The sequence below is a fragment of the Cervus canadensis genome, chromosome 31, assembly GCF_019320065.1.
Source record: "Cervus canadensis isolate Bull #8, Minnesota chromosome 31, ASM1932006v1, whole genome shotgun sequence".
Taxonomy (NCBI): domain Eukaryota; kingdom Metazoa; phylum Chordata; class Mammalia; order Artiodactyla; family Cervidae; genus Cervus; species Cervus canadensis.
Genome location: NC_057416.1, coordinates 2,559,969 through 2,578,447, shown reverse-complemented (window position 1 = coordinate 2,578,447; position 18,479 = coordinate 2,559,969). Strand labels below are relative to the sequence as shown.

Here is an 18,479-nt window from a genome sequence, read left to right as displayed (position 1 = left end):
CACTCTGTGTCTATCTTTCTTCCTTCAAAATCATAGAAATAAGAATAGCCTATCCCTAGACCAGAGCTGCAGATCCATTCTGAAGATCACACCCTGGAGGAAGGCCAAGTGAGTTATGAGCATGCTGCTTCACCTTTCCCTAATAAACGCCTGGTTATAAACAGAACTTTGAGTGGACACGGGGCTGAGAACTGCCCTGATCTGCATCCCTTTTTTGAAGAAGTGTCTCTGTCTCTGTGAGATTAGGAGGCACTGTGGGCTTCAGTAGTGTTTAGGGGAGCATGTCTTCAGCAACAGAATTTGAATCCAGATCAGTGTAAGTAGGCAGATTGCGTGCATCTCAGTCATTCAATCGTATCTGACTCTTTGAGACTCGGTGGAGCCTGCCAGGCTCCTCTTTCCATGGGATTCTCCAGGCAAGGATCCTGGAGTGAGTTGCCATTTCAGCATATATTTTCACCTATTGTGTTACTATCAAATAGTAAATTAATATCCCTGATAAAGTATCTGTTAATATTGAATATTAATGCTTACAGGAAGTATGGTTAGTGCTCTGGGTGTGGACTTCCAGCTTCCAAAGCTGTGAGAAGTACTGATCAATGTTGTCCTTTAAGCCTCTCATCTCTTCTGTTACATCACACAGAGCTGCTAAGACAGCCTGTGCAGGTTGATGCTTTTGTACAGAAGAATTAACTGAAAAATCAATTGACTCCTTGCTATTTTTTGAAGTTACTTTTATAAGTTTAGTTCCATTACAGAACTCTAAATGACAATTCAATTTTAATTACAGTTTCAAGAGGTTCTTTATTAAAAAAAAAAGCCAATGATTCATTTTACGGGAAATTATATTCTTTCATCTTAAAGTCATTTTAAATGGATTATGGAAGGAACTTAAAATTGACACATTTAATTGCTCCAGGAATGGAGATTTGCAATGGATATCTGAAATCAAGTTCAAAGAATTTCTGAAATTCTGATGACTTGCATTCTTTTTTTTTTTTTTAATTTATTTATTTATTTTTTTTGTCATACATTGATATGAATCAGCCATAGATTTACACGTATTCCCCATCCCGATCCCCCCTCCCACCTCCCTCTCCACCCGATTCCTCTGGGTCTTCCCAGTGCACCAGGCCCGAGCACTTGTCTCATGCATCCCACCTGGGCTGGTGATCTGTTTCACCATAAATAGTATACATGCTGTTCTTTTGAAATATCCCACCCTCACATTCTCCCACAGAGTTCAAAAGTCTGTTCTGTATTTCTGTGTCTCTTTTTCCGTTTTGCATATAGGGTTATCGTTACCATCTTTCTAAATTCCATATATATGTGTTAGTATGCTGTAATGTTCTTTATCTTTCTGGCTTACTTCACTCTGTATAAGGGGCTCCAGTTTCATCCATCTCATTAGGACTGATTCAAATGAATTCTTTTTAATGGCTGGGTAATATTCCATGGTGTATATGTACCACAGCTTCCTTATCCATTCATCTGCTGATGGGCATCTAGGTTGCTTCCATGTCCTGGCTATTATAAACAGTGCTGCGATGAACATTGGGGTGCACGTGTCTCTTTCAGATCTGGTTTCCTCAGTGTGTATGCCCAGAGACAAAGATTGAAAAGATACAAGAAATGTTTAATAAAGACCTAGAAGAAATAAAAAAGAGTCAATTAAAAATGAATAATGCAATGAATGAGATCAAAAACACTTTGGAGGGAACCAAGAGTAGACTAACGGAAGCAGAAGATAGGATAAGTGAGATAGAAGATAAAATGGTGGAAATAAATGAAGCAGAGAGGAAAAAAGAAAAAAGGATCAAAAGAAATGAGGACAACCTCAGGGACCTCTGGGACAATGTGAAACGCCCCAACATTCGAATCATAGGAGTTCCAGAAGAAGAAGACAAAAAGAAAGGCCATGAGAAAATACTCGAGGAGATAATAGCTGAAAACTTCCCTAAAATGGGGAAGGAAATAGACTTGCATTCTTTAAGTTTCTGAGCACCTGCTTTTTTACTCTTTGTCATATTTCACTGAATTATCTCCTATGGGACAGTCTTGGGCTTTGGAGCACTTACTCAGTCTTCTTTACACATTCCAGTTCTTTCATTTGAAAATCATGTTGCATCTGTCTTTGTGCACTAGGACATTCAATTGGAAATAAACTTAAGTCATTAGCCTGCCTCACAAACAAGATCCCGGTGCAGATGTTCCTGTTCCATGGCAGGATATTTTGTGGAGTGTTAAGATGCTCAGTCATGACAGCCTCATGTTCCTACTCTTTTGGAGTCATATATTCACATGTGTTTCTCATGGGTTTCTTAACATCTGTAAGCATAATTAATAATAAATATTGTACTTTGACAACATAGTGTGGTTGTTACTAGACCACCTGAGGTTCAAATCCCAGCTCTGTCAACCACCCACCCTGCCCCATGTGATCTTGAGCAGGTTAATTAACCTGCCTCAGCTTCCTCATCTGTAAAATGGACTTACCATTGATACTGACCTCATGGAATTGTTTTCTTTATTTAATGATATAATACTTATAAAAATGCCTTCAGTTCAAGTGACAAATAGACCAAAAGAAGAATAGATTGCTGTACCCAGACAGGCAAAGTCTTATACTTTTTATCTACCCGTTTGTTGTTCAGTTGCTGAGTCGTGTCCAACTCTTTGCAGCTCCTATGGACTGCAGCATACCAGGCTTCCCTGTCCTTCACTATGTCCCGGAGCTTGCTCAGACTCACGTCCATTGAGTCAGTGATGCCATCCAACCACATCATCCTTTGTCTTACCCTTCTCCTCCTGCCTTCAGTCTTTCCCAGCATCATAAGTACTTATTTGATCTTCCAGTGTGTTCCTCTAGACTGGGAATTCTAGAATTTGTTTACATGTCCATTTTCACACTATGACTCTTTCCTTTAGAATCTTTGGATTCACTGTTTACTTTTAGTGTGTGTCCTCTTTTCCAAACAGCCATCTATCAGGTCACCTCTGTGCTCCAAGCTCTCCAGGAATCCTGGTTCCATGACTCCCAGACACCCCCTGACATCCAGCCCAGTCTGTGTTTGCAGCCAGATCTAAGTTCTCCCAAATGTTCCCCTGCTTCAGTCATGCCCATAAGGCCCATAAAGCCACTTGTGCTTCTTTCTTAACGTTTTCTCCCCCATTTCCCATAAAACCCCCCTTTATATCCTTTTGGAGGGAAAGGTAAGGGCAGGGAAACCAAGTTCTCCTGTGTTTTCTCCCTGATTCTCTTCCTGACTGTCATATGTGGGGACATCCTGAGATTCAAGGGCACAAATCATCTGGAGCTGACCCTGAATCTCCAGCTTTTTCCTTCCATCATCAGGCCAGGGAAGCCCCACTCCTGGTACAGAGGAGGACTTCAGTTATTTTCAGAGAGAGACTGGGCAGTCGGAGATTTATGATTATGAAGACGGGCATGCCAGGGACATTGCCAAAGCTGTGTGACCCTCAGGAGGCCCCCCCTTAAACTGAACTCTGCCCCCCTCTCGCCCCCATTACGTGCAGGCATTTTACTTATTTTCAGTTTCCAATTTGATCATTACTCTTCACACTCAGGCTTGTTTTGTTGGAATTTTAAAACTCACTGTGCTTATCACATAGTGTGGCTGATAAGTTATTTCATGCAGAGTCACATGGAGCGTTCTTGTCACACAAGCTTACACACACACACACACACACACACACGCATGCAAACACACACAGACACTCAGGGCAATTTTATCTTGTTATGGTTGTTTTAGACACTTAGAGTTTTAGAGGTTAGCCTAACACATTCACTTTCATTGGTAAGGAAACTGGTGCTGAGAGTCTAGGTGACTTTCTCTGAGTTGGCAGAAAGTTGAGGGCTATATTTGTTTTCGTTTTTACTCTGATTTAAGTTCTTTATGCAAATTTGGGTCTGGAGGTGAACTGCCCTCTCCTTTCATCAGGAAAAGGGGAAAAGAATGTATTTTCCGCCATCAAAGCGACTGACAGTCAGACAGGCTCAGGACTGTGACACAGCAGTGGGGGACTCGGTGATCTGGTCCATGGTGAAAATCCTCTTTAAATGCATCCAGGCTGAGGCCACGGAATGCCGGCAGGGGGAATTGCGTGGACATCACTGTGGAGTCAGCACATTGGGGTCGGCAGGGGTGCTTCACGAGGCAGAGCTGGGGCTTGGAGAGGCAACCATCCAGGGGTCAAACAGGCTTATCTGTTTCACCCTAGAACTCTTTGCAGGATAGGAGGAAGAGGGAGTCTACTAAAAGAAACAAGAAAATCTTGAAAATGGGATGAATGGGGATATCTTTCCTGACCAGTTGGTAAAACAGTGAAAAGAAGTCATTAGTCTATGAAAGCAATATGTTATCAGCAGACATACATTGAGAGAGAAGAGGGCTGCCATGATTTTAAAGTTTTTATTTATTAAAAACAGTAATTCCACTTTTGAATCCTCTTTCTTTTTTTTAATGTCCTGTTTATTTTAGCTGAATGTGGAGCAAGTGTCAAAGGAAATGAAGGAACGTTACTGTCTCCAAATTTCCCATCAAACTATGATAATAACCATGAGTGTATCTATAAAATTGAAACGGAAGCTGGCAAGGGGATCCATCTCAGAGCACGAAGCTTTCAGCTGTTTGAAGGAGATATTCTGAAGGTAAAAATAATTTTCTTTAATAGAACTCCATCTTTCCTTCGCAAGGAATAAATAGGACCTTGATCCAGCTATATCATAGATATAGATATATACCTATATATATACCTATATCTTTATGTATACACATTTTTCCCAATTTGCTTGCCCAACTGGTTTGAAATAGTGGTCTCTATCATCATGTGTATGTGGACTTTAAAATATCTCAGTCTGTAATGCTGGATCTGAAGTGCATTAGCTGTGTATCTTAGGCATATTTTTTTAAGATTTTTAAACCTTAGTTTTCTTATACATAAAAGCATGCAATGGTACCTACCTTTTTTGTGATGTTTTGAGGATTAAATAATATAATATAGATACATATTTGTAGCCTTGTGCCTAGCCCACACTAGGAGTTGTATTAGTAAAATCTTGCAGGATCCTCAGACCATCCCTTTCTGCGGTCCCTCTTGATTTGCAAATGTGGTCACGACAGAGCATCCTTCAGAGCTGGAAGGATCTTGATATGACAGTGGAAACAAACCTGGCCACTGTCCTGGGACCACAAAGCCGGGTGTATGTGGAGAAGCTACACCAGGAGGAGGCAGTCTCACACACAAGGCTGAGCTATGTTCACAGAACTCTGGGGTGTCTGAGGCATGGGGCCAGCCACAAGGGTCAGTGAAGTAGGTGATTCTTAGCCTCAGAGCCTCGGGGAGCTGCTCTGGGGCAGAGGGCTGGGGGTTCAGACCTGCACACCACTCATTCCAGATGGACTCAGGAAAATGGGCAGAGAAATGGATCCAGGGCACCAGGTCTTGCCTTGATCTAAAAATTTTAGCTCCAACTGCAAGTGCCACCAAGCTCCTTCTGAAATACTTCCCGTATCTCCTGAAACTATGTCAGGAAACTGGGGACCTCCCTGGGTCTAGGGCCTGAGTAGTTGGCACTTGCAGCCTGAGCCTCAGAGAAAGAGAGTGGCTTTGAGCAACAGAGACCACACTGGCCACCATCCAGCCTGTCCACAGCTGGTTCCGGGGGACTGAGCACCCTGTCCACCGTCACAGCTGGTTTACAAGAGGGACACGTCTCATTCCCTTTCTGAAGTCCGAGGGTGCCCAGTCACATGTTCTTCTACGCAGATACGCACAGCGTTCCAGCTCAGGGCCAGTTAACGTGACTCACTCGAAGCTGTGAGCATTGAGAAGCTATGCAAAGAGCCTGCTACCGGGTGGGCCCCAGTGCCCTCCAAGGGTGTTCTCTGTTTGCGTAGTGGATGAAGGGGATGCTGGCAGTTTCTATCATGTGCACAAGTCTAGAGAAGCTTCCAGACGCAAGTGCTCCCTTCGTCCAAGTCCACCCTTGACCACAGTTCTAGGCCATAATCTAGAAGACAGATTTTATTTTAGCTGTTCTTTCATTGTAATGGTCTTTCAAAAGAGCTCATGTTGGCAGCATGAGTCACTGTAATTGAGAAGTGATTTTCAGGTATAAACTAAAATATCCTCACTGATCTAGAAAAAGTTAAAGTTGAATCATACAAAACTGTTTTCTTTGCTAACCTCCCACTCAAGATGTCAGCAAATTTGGGAAATACAGCAGTGGTCACAGGACTGGAAAACATCTGTTTTTACTCCAATCCCAAAGAACGGCAATACCAGATAATACTCAGACTATCATACAGCTACACTCATTTCACACACTAGCAAGGCCATGCTCAAAATCCTTCAAGCTAGTCTTCAAAGTATGTGAATCAAGAGCTTCCAGATGTACAGGCTGGGTTCAGAAAAGGCAGAGGAAGCAGAGATCAAACTGCCAACATCCACTGGATCAAAGAAAAAGCAAGGGATTCCCCCCAAAACATCTACTTCTGCTTTATTGACTACACTAAAGCCTTTGACTGTGTGGATCACAACAAATGTGAAAAGCTCTTAAAGAGATGGAAATATTAAACCACCTTACCTGTCACAGTGTACAGTGAACGGTGCCGGATTCCTGATCTCCGAAAAAGTTTTAGCTTCAGGACCAGGGACCAGGCTTGATCACTCAAGAGCTTTTGTGTAGCAGAGTTTTATTAAAGTATCTAAAGGAATAGAGAAAGCTTCTGACACAGACATGAGAAGGGGAACAGAGAGTGCTCCCTCGCTAGTCTAAGCAATGGAGTTGTATACTTTTTAAGTGGTTATTATAATAAATCAAAAGAATGTCTCAAGGTTGTAAAGATCTTACTAGACCCACTCCCATAATTTACATTTAAAGATGACAGAATTAGAACTAACAGTATAAAGATCTTACAGGACCCACTCCCATAATATACATTCTAAGATAAAAGGATTAGTCAGAAGGTTTTCAAGAAGGAGAAGCTGTCCTCAAGCAGGATACATTGTTGTAATATAATCCTTCGTACAGAGTTTGAACTGAGTTGTTTGTTGTGTAATCATCAGTTCCAGGCTTAAAGAAAAAAAAAAAAATATTATGTGACTAAGACTAAGGAATGTAGAGGGGAGAAAGGCTTTTGTCCTTTCCTCCTCCTTGAGAATTCCAGGCCCAATCTCCTCCTCCGGGACCCCGGATTTTTATCAACCTAGCTAAGAATTGACTCTGTCACCTGTATCCTGAGAAACTTGTATGTGGGTCAAGAAGCAACCTTTAGAACCAGACATGGAAAAACAGACTGCTTCAAAATTGAGGAAGGTGTATGACAAGGCTGTATATTGTCACCCTGCTTATTTAACTTCTATGTAGAGTACATCATGCAAAATGATGGGCTGGATGAATCACAAGCTGAAATTAAGATTGCCAAGAGAAATATCAACAGCCTCAGATAGGCAGATGATACCACTCTAATGACCAAAAGTAAAGAGGAACTGAAGAGCCACTTGCTGAGGGTGAAAGAGGAGAGTGAAAGAGCTGGCTTAAAACTCAGCATTCAAAAAACTAAGATCATGGCATCCATTCCTATCACTTCATGGCAAATAGAAGGGGAAAAGGTGGAAACAGTGACAGATTTTATTTTCTGGGTCTCCAAAATCACTGTAGACTTTGACTTCAGCCACAAAATTAAAAGATGCTTGCTCCTTGGAAGAGGAGCTATACCAAACCTAGACAGCATGTTCAAAAGTAGAGACATCACTTTGCCAACAAAGGTCCGTATAGTCAAAGCTATGGTTTCTCCAGTAGTCATGTATGGATATGAGAGTTGGACTATAAAGAAAGCTGAGCACCAAAGAATCAATGCTTTCTAGTTGTTGTGCTGGAGAAGATTCTTGAGAATCCCTTGGACAGCAAGGAGATCAAACCACTCAATCCTAAAGGAAACCAATCCTGAATATTCGTTTGAAGGACTGATGCTGAAGCTGAAGTTCCAATACTCTGAAGTTTCAGTACCTGATGTGAAGGCCACCTCATTGGAAAAGACCCTGATATTGGTAAAGACTGAAGGAAAGGAAGAAGTGGGTAGCAGAGGATGAGATTGTTAAACAGCATCCCCAGCTCAATGGGCATGAATCTGAGCAAACTCCATGAGACAATGAAGGACAGCGAGGCCTGGCATACTGCAGTCCATTAGGTCACAAAGAGTTGGACATAGTTTAGCAACTCAGCACAGCATAACATACAGCCTTTAAGACAAACTTTTAAGAACAATTAATATACTTGGTGCAGGTGACTGATTAGAGACACTGCATTAAATATACACTGATGAGTATTATTAGAATGGAAGGAAGCAGATCATGTGCATTTGTGATTGTGTTCTGTTTAAACTTGTTGATTATAATAAAGAATCAGAACAAAATCTTGCTTACCACATTTAATCCCAGAAAAACTGTCAGTTATCTGAAGTGCTGAGATATTTTGCAAGCAAATATTTTATTGAACATGCTAATAAATATCAAAGTTTTAAATTTCCTGTGGGAGTATCTTAATTTTAATTAATTTTATTGGCATATAGTTGTGTAGTTTCTACTGTCCAGTAATGTGAATCAGTTATATGTATACATATATCCACTATTGATACTATATTTAAAATAGATAAGTAATGAGAACCTCCTGTGTAACTCAGCTAATGCTATGCTCTTTGGCAACCTAAATGGGAGGGAAATCCAAAAAAGGGGATATAGGTATAGAGATTATCTTAATTTTTGATCTTAAATGCTGTTTACATTGCCCCCATATAAATAGTATGATCCAATCACAAAGGCCACAATTTTTATGTATACAGCCTCCCACACATATAAACATGATGTTTCCTTGTTTTGAATGGAAAAATCGTGTAAGAGAAGTATATTAGTAGTTCTAAGAAGAATGCCATGGTAAAATATGTAGTGGAAAGAGAGGTTAGTTTTGGAAACAGCTCTGGGGCGTAGCGTCTGCAGGCCTAGGGATGGTTTCGGCATTGTCATTCCAGGATTCCTTGCGATGTTTTCTAGAATTAAAAACCAGTGCTTTTGCCCTCCAACACTATCTGGGTTGTTGCTTGTGATACATGCGAAGCATGAATCCAGATTTTCAACTTGAGAGAACTGACAACATAATATCCACACTAGTCAGTTACTTCTTCATTCAGAGATTTGCACTGTCAAACCCAGTGCTAACTGCTGATGATATAGACAGATAAGACAGAATTACTCTTCTGCAGAAGCTTGTAGTTCAGCATGGCAGCGGGTCGTTTTCTGTGGTTGTAGCTGAGAGGGTCCTGGGCACTAGCCACCGTCTGTGTGAGCTATTAAATCTCAGAGAAAAATAAATAAATAAATAAATCTCAGAGAAGCACTCAGACAAGCCAGAACCAATGGAGGTGACCAGCAGATGATGCCTCAGAGCTTTGAGGACCAGACCTAAGCGTGTGTTTATCTGCTTTAATGCCCCCTCCTCTCTACATATTCTTGTGGATCACATGGCATGTGGGGTAACGTAAGACCTTGCTGGAGAGGCCTGGACACTTTACTTTCAGCCAGAATGCTCTGGATTTAAAAGTCTGTATAATCTGAGTGTCAGAAACTAAAGCATCTACATTAAGCCAAAGAATGATTTGTCCAGTAGTAGCTTGACACTAATAAAGGGTATTTGATTCTCCTACTCGAGCATGTATAGAATTAAAATGCAATCCAATCGTGATCCATAAAATTAGTTCTTCCCAATGAGTCCTCTCCATTTAGGAGTGTGTGAAAGTGTATGTCAGTCTGTCAAGCAGCATTTGCGGTTTCCATGCACATCAGAAGAGTGATGGGAGAAGAAGAGGAAGAGTGAATCTCTGTGAGGGAACTAGATAGCTCTGGCGGAGGGGTGGGGGGGGAGTGGCGCTACCAAGTATTGTGATATGCTTTATTTAGTTAGGATTTTTTCATCAGGAAAAGCTAAATGTTCTCCAGTATGATGTGATACATTTGCATTCTTTCTTCTAAAAAGCCCACATCCATACCAGTGCTTCTTTGCCATGAACATTCACAATGTTCCAAGAGGCAAGTGGCCGAGTCTCTTCCATTAAGCGTTCCAGTGTTGACCACTTACTGGTGGTGTGAGGGCTCAATACTGAGCTCCACTAGAACGTGAACACGGTTTTTCCAGCATTAGGAAGGTTCTGTCCACGCCTTAAGACCGTTTGACACAGTCCCCTCTGGGGCAATGTGGCTGGCGCCCCTGTGCTCCCAGTGTGGGCCTGAGAAGGCGCCGCTTCCTCTCCCTCGGGGCTTCCCTGGTGCCTCACATGGGAAAGAACCCTCCTGCGGTGCAGGGGACCCGGGCTGAGTCTGTGAGTGAGCAGGATCCCCTGGAGGGGGAGATGGCTCCCCACTCCAGCGTTCTTGCCTGGAGAATCCCATGGACCCAGGATCCTGGCAGTGTACAGGTCACGGGGTTGCAAAGAGTCAGATACAACTGAGCGACTCACACTTTCACACTTTCCCTCACCTGTGATGTCTACTCAGAACCAAGCCCAGTCCACTTGCCTCCCAGACACTCAGGATGCCCACTCAGGCTGTACACCCTCCTAGAAAGACAGAGTCAACCTCGAAGTGCTTCAGAGCAAGACCAGACACTGATTCCCATTATGGCAAATTCAAAGCTGAAGTCGCCGCACGCACAGGGATGGGAAAGTGGGACAAGGCTTCGGAGCCACAGCCTGTGGCACGTTCCAATGGGAGAGGGGACATCCGCAGAGAACCGCGACACGCGCTTTCAAACTCTGTACACGGATTGGGAAGAGGATGTAGTAGCCCCTGGGACCGGGAAATGCAAACGCATAGTGATTCCATTTTACATAAACAGAGAGAACTCAGCATGATGCAGATAAATGACCTGGACACAAATGGCATCTTTTGTCTTTAAGGTAAAGGTGAAAGTTAGAGAAAAAAGCATGGCTTGGCAGTGTCCACTCAGCTTTCTATAAACTGTGTAGCTCTCTAAAGAACTGCATAAAATCGTGTGTTTGAAAGTCTGGATTTCTTGTTAAAATTGCTGGCGTATGAACAGTGACGAGGGTGCACGTGCTGTGGGTTTCCTCAGGTCTACGATGGAAAGGACAGCTCGTCGCGGCCCCTGGGCGCCTTCACGAGGAACGAGCTGCTGGGGCTTGTCCTGAATAGCACCTCCAACCACCTGTGGCTGGAGTTCAACTCCAATGGATCCGACACGGACCAGGGCTTCCAGCTCACCTACACCAGTAAGTGCCGTGCGGGCTCACCCTTTCACCTTCCTTTTACTTTCTCAGGATACAGCTGTTACTTCACTCATATGGTATCTTTTAAATATCAATTTTTTTTCCCACTGGGCCCCCTCCTGTGTTTTTGGATCTCTGTTTAATTCTGTGAATTGTTGAACAGGCAGTAAATTTAGACACATTACCAGAAGCAGGAGTTTGAAGCATATTTATTTAGACATATTCAAATTCTCTTAACATGGCTGTACTTGGAAAGAAAACATCATGACATTGAAGAGATATTAGGGATAAAATGATTGTGATTTAATGCACCTGACAAAAATTCATAGACATATGTATGAAAGACTTTGAATGAATGATACAATTAATAGTCTTTGAATGCCTACCAGACATCAATACTTTTCTTTTATATCTATTACATTCTATACATTATGTAATATAGATTACATATGTATAAAATATAATAAATAATTTATACATATAAATGCACAGGTACACACGTATGGGTGTGTGTATATATACGTATCTCAACTCTGTGTTGTAAGCACTTTCTTCTCACAGCTAATTTCCTATGAGAAAACTAAACAAAGTAATTGCAGCGTGTGTCCAGGTTATCAGGTAATGAGTCAGTGGAACCAGGATTGGCTCTGTAGCTCACAGTTTTTGTGTTTTTTAAAACTTTTTAAAGTAAGTATAAACCAGTTAGCAATGTTGTGATAGTTTCAGGCGAAAAGCAGAAGGACTCATCCATATATGTGTGTGTGTGGGTGTGTGTGTGTGTGTCCACTGTCCCCCAAACTCCCCCCCCATCCAGGCTGCCACATAACATTGAGCAGAGTTCCCTGTGCTATACAGTAGGTCCTTGTTGGTTGTCCATTTTTAATGTAGCACTGTGTGCATGCCCATCGCAAACTCCCTAACTATCCCTTCCCTCCATCACTCACCCCTGGCAACCACAGGATTGTTCTCTAAGTCTGTGGAGCTCACAGTTTTAAGCAGTATTCTTGTGCCCCCTATAAATATAATTAAGTTAATACGGAAATGCCTTTTTTTTTTTTTTTGGAAATGCCTTTTTTAAAAGAAAGATGAATTTGAACAAGACAAAGGAAGGTAAAATAAAGGAGGAGAAGTTGTGCTTCCACAAAGAGAAGCTGGCAGCGTGATAACTGTCATTTTTAGCATTTTTAGTTCCAGAAAAATAAACTTTAAAAAGTAGCTATTTGGTATGGGTAACTAATTAAAATTGAGTAGTAAATTAACTAAAATGCTTAAAATCTACAAGACAGCCCAATTCTTCACCAATCTGATGGTTAAAAATCTTTGTGATACCAAATACTATGACATAGGAAATTAAAATTTTTGGATTTTTGAGCATGAAAGTATGTTAATGATTATCAAGATTGATTCCTTATTTGACAGATAAGCAAATGAAGGCCTGAAAAAGATAATAACTATCCCAGACACAAAGCTAACCCAGATACCTTAAAGGAAGATTAATTGCCTCAAATCCCCCTTGGTAGGTGAAATTGCATTTGAAGAATTATAAGCCTTTGGGAAAAACAGCATTACAGTCTCATGGACATGATGAGAAAGCAAATGTTTCACTTTCATAAAAATAACCATTTAAAAGACTCCATGAAGTGAAAGCATATTAGTTATATTGTATGCAAATAAATTACTAGCAATTATATTACAAAATAAAGGTATGGTTATAATTTTTGTTTACTAGAATTCTATTTCAGAATTTTATGCTCAAAAAAGTTTCAAAGAGCTCTTGTCAAGTCAGTTTGCTCCGCTTGCAGATAAAATGTAAACCATCCTGATCTCTTTTTATTCCTACTGTGAGTTTTTCATCAAATGCTCATCAGATGTAACTTATTGCTTGTATGTGTCAATACTTGCTTCCCAGCTCTTACACTGGTCTTGCAGCTTAGAGGAGCATGGGTACTTCAGAAGGAGAACAGTGTGAACACTCTCCTGGTAACTTTCTGAGTTTAGTGGAATAAGGGCAAGCCCCGGGACACCTGGATTTCCTCCACCTCTTGTGTTGCTCTAGCTTCTCTGACAAATCGTGCTTCTTACGACGCTTTGTCAACGAAGAGCTGAAAACCTCTCCTCTCTCTCCTGTGCATCTTCACGACTGAATTCTTGGTGCCGCCCTGGTGTGGGGCTTACTAAGCTTCATAGAAATGTATCATGTTTGATACTTTATACCACATTACTTCTCAACCCTAGTTACTCTGTCCTATTTTCCCTCTAATGATTTCAAAGGAGAGAATTTCTTTAAAAAAAAAGAAACTTTTTATTTTATATTAGAGCATAGCTGATTAACAATGTTGTAATAGTTTCAGGTGAACAGAGAAGGGACTCGGCCACACACATATCCATTCTCTGCCAAACTCCCCTCCCGTCCCGGCTGCCACATAGCATTGAGCAGAGTTCTCTGTGCTATACAGTAGGTCCTTGTTGGTTATTCATTTTAAGCACAGTAGTTTGTACATGTCCATCCCAAACTCCCTAACCATCCCTTCCCCTTATCCTTCTCCCCGCAACCTAAATTTGTTCTTTAAGTCTCTGAGTCTCTTTTTGTTTTATAAGTCCATTTGCATCATTTCTTTTTAGACGTCACATATAAGGAATGACATATGGCATTTCTGCTTCCCTGTCTGACTTACCTCACTCAGTATGATAATCTCTAGGTCCATCCATGGTGCTGCAAATGGCATCATGTTATTCTTTGTAAAGGCTGAGTAAAATTCCATTGAATATTGTGCTATATATATATCACATCTTCTTTATCCATTTCTCTGTCAATGATTATTTAGGCTGCTTCTGTGCCTCAGCTATTGTGAGCAGTACTAGAGTGAGCACTGGGGTGCATGTAGAAGAACAGTAACTTTCCATTTATGAACATTCATTTCATATAGTCTCATGGTCATGCAAAAGACATCAGGAAGCAAATTCACACCTGTTGGGGTTTATAGTCACTTACTGAGATGGGGGCTACTGAACTGTTTCCAGAGTTCTGACGTCCCCTTTATTTTCCCAGTGGCAATGAAGAAAGCCCATATACCCTAAGAACCTGTGACTGGGGTGACGTTAGAGGTTGTGGGCGTCATCTGTGTGTCATGCTCACCTTCCCTTGTCAAGAAGAGTGGCTTTGATGTGTTATTCCAGTCCCTCCAGCCAGCACGTGATGTTTGTCCCTCTTTCTCCATGTCACTGTCCAGTCTGTTAGAACCTTGGCTTCTCCTCCCATTTCTGAGTGACTTTGAGAAACTTTGAAGCCATGGCTGTATTCCTGGGCACTTTCCAATTATGTGAACTTTATTTATTTATTTATTTTAACACAGCAGCACAAACTTTCTAAAAGAATAAGAAAGAAATACTGGTGACAGTCAGCATTCATTTAGCTCTTAGGTGAATCAACTTGACGGAGTAGCTCTCTTTCCTGCCTGTTTTCCCTCTTGGCCTTCACCTTCAACAACACAGATGCTCCCTGGGTACAAGTCTTGTTTCTGGGATTTTCCTGGAGCTAGAACACACTGCCAGATGGAAAAAAGGTATTTGTAATACAGAATGGATGGTGCTAATGGTTATAATCAAAATTTAATAATTTCTCTTTAAATTCTTAGGTTTAAACACTCAGTAATTAAAAAATTCCAAGCTCATTCAATATGATTGAATACCCTCATCAACTCTTCATCTGTAAAGGTGGTTTGGAAATAATTTTGTTGTTGTTGTTCAATCACTAAATCATGTAACCAACCCAATGGACCACAGCAAACCAAGCTTCCCTGTCCTTCACTGGCTCCTTGAGTTTGCTCAAACTCATGTCTATTAATTCAGTGATGTCATTCAACCATCTTATCCTCCATTGCCCCCTCATCCTCCTGCCCTCAGTCTTTACAACATCATGGTCTTTTCCAATGAGTTGGCTCTTCGAATCAGGTGGCCAAAGTGTTTGAGCTTCAGCTTCAGCATCACTCCCTCTAATGAATATTCAGGGTTGATTTCCTAAGGTTGACCGGTTTGATCTCCTTGCTGTAAGGGACTCTCAAGAGTCTTCTCCAATACCACAGTTCGAAAGCATCAGTTCTTTGGTGCTCAGGTTTCTTTATGGCCCAACTGTCACATCTGTGTATGACTACTGAAAAAACCATAACTTTGACTATGCAGACCTTTGTTGGTAAAGTGATGCCTTTGCTTTTTAATAAGGTGTCTAGGTTTGTCATAGCTTTTCTTGCAAGGAGTGTCTTTTAATCTGTGGCTGTAGTTGCCATCCACAGTGATTTTGGAGTCCAGGAGAAGAAATGGTCAAAAACTATTTTGAACAAATTATTAAAGCTTAAGACTGTTGGAAGACATGTTCAACTATTTTCAAAAGACTGTTGTAATTGCCTCTTGCTAGTTAATTGCATTACTTAAGGAAACATTCATATTTAAATGTTTCAAATCCATAATTAATCTACACACAAGTGGATTAGAAAATGTCAACAGACAGTAAATATATAGCTTAATAACATCTTGAAGGTTTTCAAATGAGTACAAATTATATTTGTATATCCTTTAATATTTAGAGCATACTCCCCAGTATCTTATAATTTTACCATCTTGGCAATTCTGGGTCTTGATAAATAGCCCCTTTAACTCTCCTTCATAAATTAGAAGCTTTTAATTTTCCAAATCTGTAAGTGCTCTGCTGAAACATCCACATCCAGGTTGCTACAACCGGGAACCAATCCAGGTCTTCTCAACGAAGCTCAACACTGTCAACGGCCTTGTTTTAAAATATTTTAGATGATCTCACTGATGAGTTCCACATTAATTGACTGATATTTATATATGTAAAGGCACTGGCAAGGAAGGAAAGCCAGGCATCTTTGGGACAAGTAGGAATAAGTATATTAGTACCCACTTAATGAGCAAGTGCCAGTTTCTGAGTAGGAAGTTAGAGCAGCGTACAGCTGGGAGAGCAATATCTGGTTAAAAAAAAAAATTGTGTTTTCTTACAGATTTGTCCATTTTCATAATAGCTGATAGTCTTCTAATGCTGCAATTATGTCAAATAGAAGCATAACCCATAAGCTTTTCCAGACCAAGAAGTGTAGGTGCTTGTTTTTTAATTCCCCTCTGTACCTTGCACAGGTGTTTGATCTGTACTGTAAAAAGCTTAGACTGGATCTCCATTATTCACGCTATATTCCACAGAGCGCCAAGATTCTGCAGAGCTGTGTCAGGACAAGAAGAGCTTCTCTTTATTTAACATAATAATTTTGTTTTATTTCAGTGATTATAACATTCTTCAAATGTCAGGAAAAGTCATATTGACAATGGGTTGCTATGTCTTCTAAATATTTCAGCAAATATTTTTTATAGGAAAAAAATTTTGGAAATTTTAAAAATTCCTTGTTGAATTCAGAATTCTTTAAAAAATATATTGACTCCTTTCAATTTCTGAAAGGATGTTCCCAGAATAGTCACTCCCCAGAAACAGTTTCCCATATGTCTCTCTGGCTTTATACTCTTTACTGATTTAAATAGAGGGGAGTAAACAAAACTCAGTCACAATTCAACAAAAATTCTTGCTCTCTGAGGGTGTCATGAAAGAACTGTGTTTTAGACCAGCTACTCTGGGTCAATTTGGTGGGTCTGTTTGCTAATTAATCAGAGACTGTCCATGCATTACTTGTGCACTGAATGTCTAGATTATACTGAGACAGAGAAAGCAAAAGCCATGATTCCTGTTCAAAGATAAACATCTTAGTATAGTCAGGTGTCACACTTGTTGAAACCTGGTCAGTAGAAATGTGACTACATCCTTGTATTCTCGAATACGGGATGGACCAGCAGGAGGTACTGCAGGAATCTGTTCTTGGCCCTGGTTCCCATCAAACCATGTGTCAAAATCTTTTGATTTTGACCCTCAATATATTTCATCTTTACATGAGTTTGCTCATCTCTCCAAGTAAACTGTAGTTCCTTGATGAAAATATGTGACTCTAATACACCAAGATTTAGAAATATATGTGACATATATATACATATACATATCAGTTCAGTTCAGTCACTTAGTTGTGTCCTACTCTTTGTGACCCCATGGACGGCAGCACGCCAGGCTTCCCTGTCCATCACCAACTCACAGAGCTTGCTCAAACTCATGCCTGTCGAGTTGGTGATGCCATCTAACCATCTCATCCTCTGTTGTCCTCTTCTCCCCCTGCCTTCAATCTTTCCCAGAATCAGGGTCTTTTCTAATGAGTCTGTTCCTTGCATCAGGTGGCCAAAGTATTGGACTTTCAGCTTCAGCATCAGTCCTTCCAATGAATATTCAGGACTGATTTCCTTTAGGCTGGACTGGTTTGATCTCCTTGCACTCCAAGGGACTTGCAAGAGTCTTCTTCAACACCACAGTTCAAAAGCATCAATTCTTCGGCGATTTCTTTATAGTCCAACACTCACACCCATACATGCCTAATGGGAAAAACCATAGCTTTGACTAGACAGGCCTTTTTTGGCAAAGTAATATCTCTGCTTTTTAATATGCTATCTAGGTTGGTCATAGTTTTTCTTCTAAGTAGCAAATGTCTTTTGATTTCATGGCTGCAGTCACCATCTGCAGTGATTTTGGAGCCCCCCCCCAAAATAAAGTTTGCCACTGTTTCCCCATCTATTTGCCATGAAGTGATGGGACCAGATGCCATGATCTTAGTTTTATAAATGTTGAGTTTTAAGCCAACTTTTTCACTCTCCTCATTCACTTTCATCAAGAGTCTCTTTAGTTTTTCTTCACTTTCTGCCATAAGGGTGGTGTCATCTGTGTATCTGAGGTTATTGATATTTCCCCTGGCAATCTTGATTACAGCTTATGCTTCATCCAGTCTGGTATTTTGCATGATGTACTCTGCATATAAGTTAAATAAGCAGGATGACAATATACAGCCTTGACATACTCCTTTCCTGGTTTGGACCTAGTCTGTTGTTCCGTGTCCAGTTCTAACTGTTGCTACTTGACCTGCATACAGATTTTTCAGGAGGCAGGTCAGGTGGTCTGGTATTCCCATCTCTTTAAGAATTTTCCATAGTTTGTTGTGATCCACACAGTCAAAGGCTTTGGCATAGTCAATAAAGCAGAAGTAGAGGTTTTTCTGGAACTCTCTTACTTTTTTGATGATC

At 40.9% G+C, this 18,479-nt stretch overlaps 1 protein-coding gene across 1 annotated transcript in view; it reads left to right on the top strand.

The window, feature by feature from the left end:
- CSMD1 (CUB and Sushi multiple domains 1) overlaps window positions 1-18,479 on the top strand; it is a 2,005,298-nt gene that overhangs the window by 1,652,535 nt on the left and 334,284 nt on the right. The window contains exons 22-23 of the mRNA XM_043454305.1: window positions 4,503-4,672; window positions 11,150-11,306. Coding sequence (XP_043310240.1) covers window positions 4,503-4,672; window positions 11,150-11,306 — 327 coding nt within the window. The remainder of the gene's footprint in view (window positions 1-4,502; window positions 4,673-11,149; window positions 11,307-18,479) is intronic.